We start from the raw sequence: 7,324 nt of genomic DNA on the forward strand, positions 1-7,324 counted from the left end.
AGTACGCAGCCTGCGAATTGAGACGCAGCCAAGCATGAGGAACAGCAAAGGTGGAGAATATATGGGAGACAGAACAATAAAAGGTGTTATCAGGTAATTGTGTGCCAGTGTGTTTAAAAAAAGCTAAGAAGGATCTAAGCGGAAGTAACTCGCACTAGGAGCAACAAACTGCAAACAGGGAAAACAGGGTTCAACTAAAGCTAGAAAGTAACTCACATAAGGATAAATATGAATTAAAATAATGACTACAAAGTAAGGAATGACCACGTGAAAAACTAGAGGATAAAAAAGGAACTCTAGATAACTGAAGCCATGGAAAATAAAACCTAATCATAACAGAATGATTAACTAACAAACTATAGCAATGAGTACATAATACCAATAATGCAAAAAATAGATTAGAAGGAAGATAAAAAAGAATGATTTAAAAAATAATATACATTTTGACCACAACACAGAGCAAAAGAAATAAAAGCACAACTGAGAAATGAAACCTTAAACAAATTACAGAAGCTTTGTTATAAAGACCTGTATTATTATTAATCATAGGCTGACATCACATGGGAAAACTTTATCATTTGAATAATGAAGTAGAAACGGCTCAATCTGTTTATCCAAACACACGTTTTTTAGATAATTGCTGCCTTGACCCAGGGCTTCCGAATTCTTTCAAATAAATACTAAACTGGATTTAGCACTTATCATTTGGATTAGTAAAAATATATATTTTTTTATCTTTGTTTTGGTTTGATTTTCAATTCATGTATTGGGTAAATGTTTCATCACTGTTATAATCAAGTTACTAACATGTTACATTATTCATTTTAGATAAAACCAATGGAATATGGTTTATTTCTGGGACTTGTCAACAAGCATCATCACTGGATGTTAGTGGTAATTAACCCTTCCATGTTCATTATTCCTTTAAGAAATGTCAATAAGTGTAATTTTGTGAATGTGAAGAGGACACTGATCAAAAGTCAGTGATTCCAGGTATTTTTTTTATTGAATCCAATTAATCATAGGTAATCTACCCACAAGAAAAGCGGTCGGTGTTTCTGGATCCTCTAGGAGAGAGTAAACAGGACATACAGACATGTCGGGCTACTACAAGGCAAGGAAAAAACAAGAAATGTCAAAATATATTTTCTTACAAAGCCTGATTTGAAAAATGTTATTGTGATTAATGTTGTCCAATTTTGTGGATGTCACAATTTACATTACAGAGATTAAATATTAATGCAGGCTTATTTTTTCAATGTGTTTCTTACACTTATGTATGAACCTTTCTCTAAATGCAGTAAGGTACATAAAAAATGTACGCTTTATGTTCTTGTACAATGTTGATCCAAAAGTCCAGTACAATAGGACTATTACGACCCCATAAAAAAAAACTGTAATGTTTATTTCAAACTGAAATGTATCATGAAAACACAAACAAAGAAAACCTGGACCACTGAAAGGATGGATATTGAAATAATTATTTTTCAAATTTGCATAACACAAATGCAAAGTCATGCATTATTAAAATTTTAAATGTGTTTACAGGGCATTTATGCGAAAAATGGGATGTAACATCTCCAGGTGGACTTGTGACACAGTGATGCATCCCAAACAGACAGATGCCACATCATGTGGACTCTTCACCTTGAAGGCAGGCATCCAAATATGCAAAATACATAGTTATGTACAAAAAGACATATCTGTGTAATTGAAAAGATTCATATATGTAACTTATAATATCTAGATTAGTTTCAAGCTGCTTCGCCTATTAGAAATGTACAATATATTGTCTGTAAAGACATTTAAAATTTCTTTTTCTAAAAAAAAAAATCTCATGTCTTTTTACAGTTTGCTGAGAAAATCCAGAAAAAAGAAAAGATTTGTTTTCTTACAACTAAAAAACAAAAAAGGAAGCACAGAATGAAAATTGCGACCACTCTCCTACTCAACACAGGTATGTATCCAATTACCTTTGGATTGTCTTACATGATTAGTATCTTGCTTTTAACTATTGGAAACATTAACATTGTATTATTTGATGTGATATTGTCAAAAAAACATTAAGGCTCATTGCATATTTTGGTATGTCCTACAGATGTCCTGAGCAACCTCTGTCACTTTTGTAGCGAGAAAAACACGGACACTGAAGACATCTGGGTATTTAAAAATATTGCCAGGTGGTTGTAAGAATTCCCTACTTTCTATGCTGATTTTCTCTATTTTTAACAGATTCAGTGTGACGACTGCTTCAGATGGTACCACCTTCCATGTGTTGGAAACCCAGATCCCCAAGATGATTACGTGTGCTTTGCATGTCAATAGTTTTGTTAAGTTGTTTCTATTATTCCGTTTCTATCTTGTAATAAAATAATTTTTTTTATTAAGGAAGTTATAAGCAAAACCTTTAATTTAATTTTTTTGCAACTATTTGTTATTACCCTAAAGGGTTACGTTACAGGCTCCACACTTTACAATTACTTAAGCATGCAGTGAGTAGGTGCTGACAGCTTCATTTTACTTCAGTAACTATCATTAAGACACTTTTACATCTAAAAATCTCAGCTGGTAAAGCCTGTTCCCCCTTGTAAATGAAGAAACATAGGTCCATCACCTCCAAAGTTTCAGAGGTTAGTTGTCATCATAAAAGATGCTTATAAGTCAAAAATGAAAAAGCTGGGGCCTTTTTGGTCTGATTTAGACAGGGGGAACAGATTACAGCAGGTTTTATTTAATCTTATATTGCCAATTCTGGCAATATGGGATGAAATAAAACGGCTGATGTTAGAAGACAAACTGTTTATTAAGGATAGTACAACATAGATAAATTGTAAGTTAACATAAAACACAAATATAGATTTAAGTACTAAATTTCAACCAGGAAAAAATTATTTCCTTCTGCATATAGTCTTTAATGATTACACATGCACTCCATTTTCTATTTCATTTTTATTACAAGTATATGGTTTTTACAACAGTTTTCAATGGGATGAGAACATTTGGACACTGAAACAATGAGAGATTTTTTTAAGGAACGTGTGGAAAAGAACAAGGATCTGTTTGCTTTCAGAGGAAGGAGTAGACACTGTGACACAGTGAAGCTCAACTTTCATACACGTAAAACCTTTCAAATTTCAAGTTCTGCACGTTGGAATTGAGGCGGAGTTAACTCTGGTTGTTCTTCCTACTCCGTGCGCGCTCCCGACGAGGGGATACAAATTTTCGCAGGGATAACTACCTTGGCACGACACCGGTGCATAATTTGGTTTGCTTTTCAGAGACCTCAAGCTGATGTGTACACCATGTAAACATGACATTATGTCTACGATTACAGCGAGTGACTCTCATTAAAATAATGTATGCACTGCTGCAGCATGTCTGGTTCTTCTGACTGTTCTGTACCATTTAAAATCTCCAAGGACCAACAACAGGAAAAACAAAACCACGTTAAACTGCTCATATGAGTGCCGCAGAACGGGCAAAACGCAACTCGATTAGTCATCATGAACGCTCCGGTTATCCCTTCGGGGTAAGCTTCGAAGACAGTCCCTCCCTTTCCGTCGGATTTTGTCAGTTGTAAAAGTGTTTTCTGAAATGTACATTTGTTTTATGATTTGTAAAAGTGTTTCGTTTGTTGTAAATTTGTTTTCTCAAATGTAAAGTTGTTTCAAGATTTGTAAAAGTGTTTCAGATTTTGTATTGTTGGCTTGCACTTCCCGGCCACCGTAGTGTCTTCCATTTTGACCTTGGGACTTCCAGCCAATACTCATGGCAGATGTTCCTGTACACTATGACAGCTACCTGGTTATGGCGTTCCATGTATGCACTTCCTGCCTGCATTTTACACCACTTACCAATTGCACATGATGCAGATTTTGCTTTATGTTTTTTTAAAACCTCAAACATTTTAAACCATAAATCTGCTCCAATAGCAAGAAAACCATCAAAATCTTTCAAAAATTTTTGCCAAAAGATTTTCTTAAATAATGAAGTTTAGTTAAATTTTGAAAAATAAAATAAACTGAGCCCTTTCAGCAGCTGTAGCTGACAGAAATATTTTAAAAGAAATTAGAAATTAATTCAAGGCAAATATCTGATGCTTTAATAAGATGCTGAGACCTTAGAAAAAAACTGATGATTTTTAGATTATTTGGATTGTTTTGTCCAGAGGTCCCATTTGTTGTCATTTTTCTGTTGAGACAGTTAGAAAGACAGAAATGTTATTTATACGTTTCTATGTTCAGTGAATGTTTGAGTCATGGACACAAGGTAGAAATATGAGCTGTAAGAACAGGACTTTACCAGGTAGCAGTGGTTTTTCTGATGAGGTGCGGTCTCGGCTATCATCTGATTTCTTGCTTTCATCTGATTTGTCACTAAGCATAGATGATGTTGAGGTCTTGGAAAGGTCTGTATGTAGAAAACAAAAATGTATGTTAAAAATTTATATTCAGTAAAAACAAAAAAAATTGTAAATTTTGTCAGTTTTGTTTTATTTAATAAAAGCTTATAGTTGTATACTAGTATTACATTTAATCTAGGTTCCCACTTATAATAGTGAAATAAATATCTAATCCTGATCTTAAATTGGGACTCAGTGGTTGTTCAGCGGGACAAATAAACGCTGATTTTACATCATTAAGACCAGGGGTACCCAATTAAAAATCTTCAACCAGTAAATGTCCGGAGACATTTTTAATTATAATCTGTTACTTAAAACAGAATTTAACACTGAAATAAAAAGGTTTTTATGCAAATATATATATATATATATATATATATATATATATATATATATATATATATATATAAAAAGATTTTTCCATTTTAAAAATCTAAAGTGTTTTTTTTTTTTTTAAGTAGATAATAACAATCTTTCAGATGGGTATATATACAATTTCCTGATTCACATATTTTATAAAACACCTGAAGTGACCGTTTGTTTTGTTTTTTTGTTTTTTCTGGCTTAATGAGAGCAGTGGGCTTTGGGCTGACCTGCAAGGCTTTAAACCTGGGTTTGAATGGAGACAAAGCCATTCTCAAGCACATATCAAGGTTCTCATTCGTGAGCCTGGATCCATATTTATTTTTGATTCATGGTGGAGAAAATTGAGTTTAGTTTAGGTACTTGCTGTAATGGTAAGAGTAAAGGTCAGGCTTAGACCATAGAAATAAATGAAATATGAATTAAAGTCAGAGCAAAGTCCTCAAAGGAAAGTAGCTACGTTTACAACTGCAAAATTTAATCTTAGTGGATCTGAAATTCAAAATCTATGTTTATATGCAGTCTAAATTAAATACTCAAATCATGACGTGTGTAGACATGCACCAAGCGTTCAATAAGATGAAACAATTTTAGCAAGCACAGAGCTGTCTAATTTGCTCGGAACGCTGCAGTAGCAGAAGAAACTGCCTGTTTTGTAAACAAACCCCTACTTGTCAACTCATCCTCAACTTTTGCTATTCTTTTTTTTCCCAGCCCTTTAATTTTTTTTTTCTTCAGTCAAGTCTGTTGATGTAATTCTTTTCAGTTATGAATCTTCGTTACATCTTTGTTTCCATACTTTTGTTTTTGGTGGTCATATTAGCAAAGTAAAGAGCTCAGTGGTAGCTTAAACTAATGCTCCTTCGTTACAGGTGTAGATGATTTATGTTTCTGAGCCCAGACACATAAATCCATCTGACTATCACAGTGTAATTGAGTATAAACACCACCTCACTGGTCAGGGCATAAAAGCGTTTTCTATGATGCTTCTACAGAAGCATCATAGAGAGCGTTCTGACCAGCTGTCTCACTGTGTGGTATGGAGGCTGCAGTGCCTCAACTGAAAGGTGAGAAAAGTGGTGAGAAGTGCAGAGAGGATCATCGGGGCTCCTCTTCCCTCCATTAAAGACATTTCATCCCAGCGCTGCGTGTCTCGAGCCGTTAACATTATCAGCGACACCTCACACCCCCACCATGGACTGTTCTCCCTCTAGGAGGAGGCTTCAAAGCATCCGATGCAGGTCCAGCAGATTCTGCAACAGCTTTTTTCCCCACTGCCATCAGACAGCTGAACTGTGAAAAACTCTAAATTAATGCACAGGCTGTTTCTCAATATGTGTACTTCTGCGTTCTCATGTGCTCGAAAAAAATGTTACAAACCGTCTTGATTGAAACTTTACCAAAGCTTTATGCAAAGATAATAATATAAACTGCTCAGAAAAACATTAACCTTAACACATAACAGTCAGGCATTATTAGGATTTAACAAAGACACACATGAATCATAGAAATAGTCCTAAAAGATTACAGGGAACAATAAAACATGAGACCAAAAAGATAAAAAGACGATCAAATGTACTAAATACTGACTGCAGTTTTGGCACTTCAGTGTTTTCAAATTATACAAATAAATTATCTGGTAATTTGTTACACTTAATATAGACCTGATATCAGTATATACGTAAAATTGAAAAACATTTTTAACAGTTTGTTTAAAATCAAACAGCTCCTATTAATTATTCTGACTGTACATTTCTGTTATATTTCGTAACAAATATCCTGCTCAAAACCTTTCCCTATCTTACATAAACTATAAGAAGTTCAGTTTTCTTCTGAGATTTATTTTATCATGTCCACTGTCACTGTTTACTAGTTTTGTTCTTTTTTTAACAAAAGGAAGCTGCCTGCTACTGGACCTTTGATATGATAACACAGTCGTAGTTTTTATTAAGTTTACATTTATTATCTGTTCCATTTCTCCACAACTAGACTAAAGGTATAATCAAATATTCATCACCCACCTTTCTTTTTCTTGATGTAAAGAATGACTCCAATCACAGCAATGATACCAAGGAGAACCACAGCTACACCAACAGCAGCAGCAACAAGGATCATGTTATTATTTGCTGTTGAGAAGACAAACCAGGACACTGATTTAGAATAACTGTTTTATTCAAGTCTTTTATTTCCATTTGTCTAAACACCGTAACAAGTTTACAGCCTTGTTCATCTTTTATTGCTCTGTTTTCTGTCCTTCCATATGTTTTCTCTCAGTTAAGCTTTATAAACCTTTTGATTGAAAAATTAAGCTCACATATGCAATACATCTGAACCAATGCAATTCCAAGGTTTTTAGTAGCACTAGTTTTTCCTGATGGTTAAAATGAAGCACAAACAATCGAAGCAGAATGTAGTTTAAATGCTTGGAGTCCCCTGACTTGAAAAAGGGTAAAGTGTCATGATCTCGGCGCTGATGGTTTGGTTTTTTCCTTTGCTCCCCTGTCTAATTGGTTCTGCGGCTGATTATTGCCGATCATTTCCACCTGGTTCCTCTACTAT

The 7,324-nt window shown here is 34.2% G+C and overlaps 1 protein-coding gene across 1 annotated transcript in view; it reads right to left on the bottom strand.

The window, feature by feature from the left end:
- Positions 1 to 4,183: 4,183 nt before the first annotated feature.
- LOC107086728 (major histocompatibility complex class I-related gene protein-like) overlaps positions 4,184 to 7,324 on the bottom strand; it is a 15,640-nt gene continuing 12,499 nt past the window's right edge. Inside the window, exons 5-8 of the mRNA XM_015377856.1 lie at positions 6,787 to 6,891; positions 4,937 to 4,990; positions 4,303 to 4,410; positions 4,184 to 4,191 (exon numbers count right to left, since the gene is read on the bottom strand). Of these exons, the coding sequence (XP_015233342.1) occupies positions 4,184 to 4,191; positions 4,303 to 4,410; positions 4,937 to 4,990; positions 6,787 to 6,891 (275 nt within the window). The remainder of the gene's footprint in view (positions 4,192 to 4,302; positions 4,411 to 4,936; positions 4,991 to 6,786; positions 6,892 to 7,324) is intronic.

The sequence above is a fragment of the Cyprinodon variegatus genome, unplaced genomic scaffold (genome assembly GCF_000732505.1).
Source record: "Cyprinodon variegatus isolate N-32 unplaced genomic scaffold, C_variegatus-1.0 Scaffold160, whole genome shotgun sequence".
Lineage (NCBI taxonomy): Eukaryota > Metazoa > Chordata > Actinopteri > Cyprinodontiformes > Cyprinodontidae > Cyprinodon > Cyprinodon variegatus.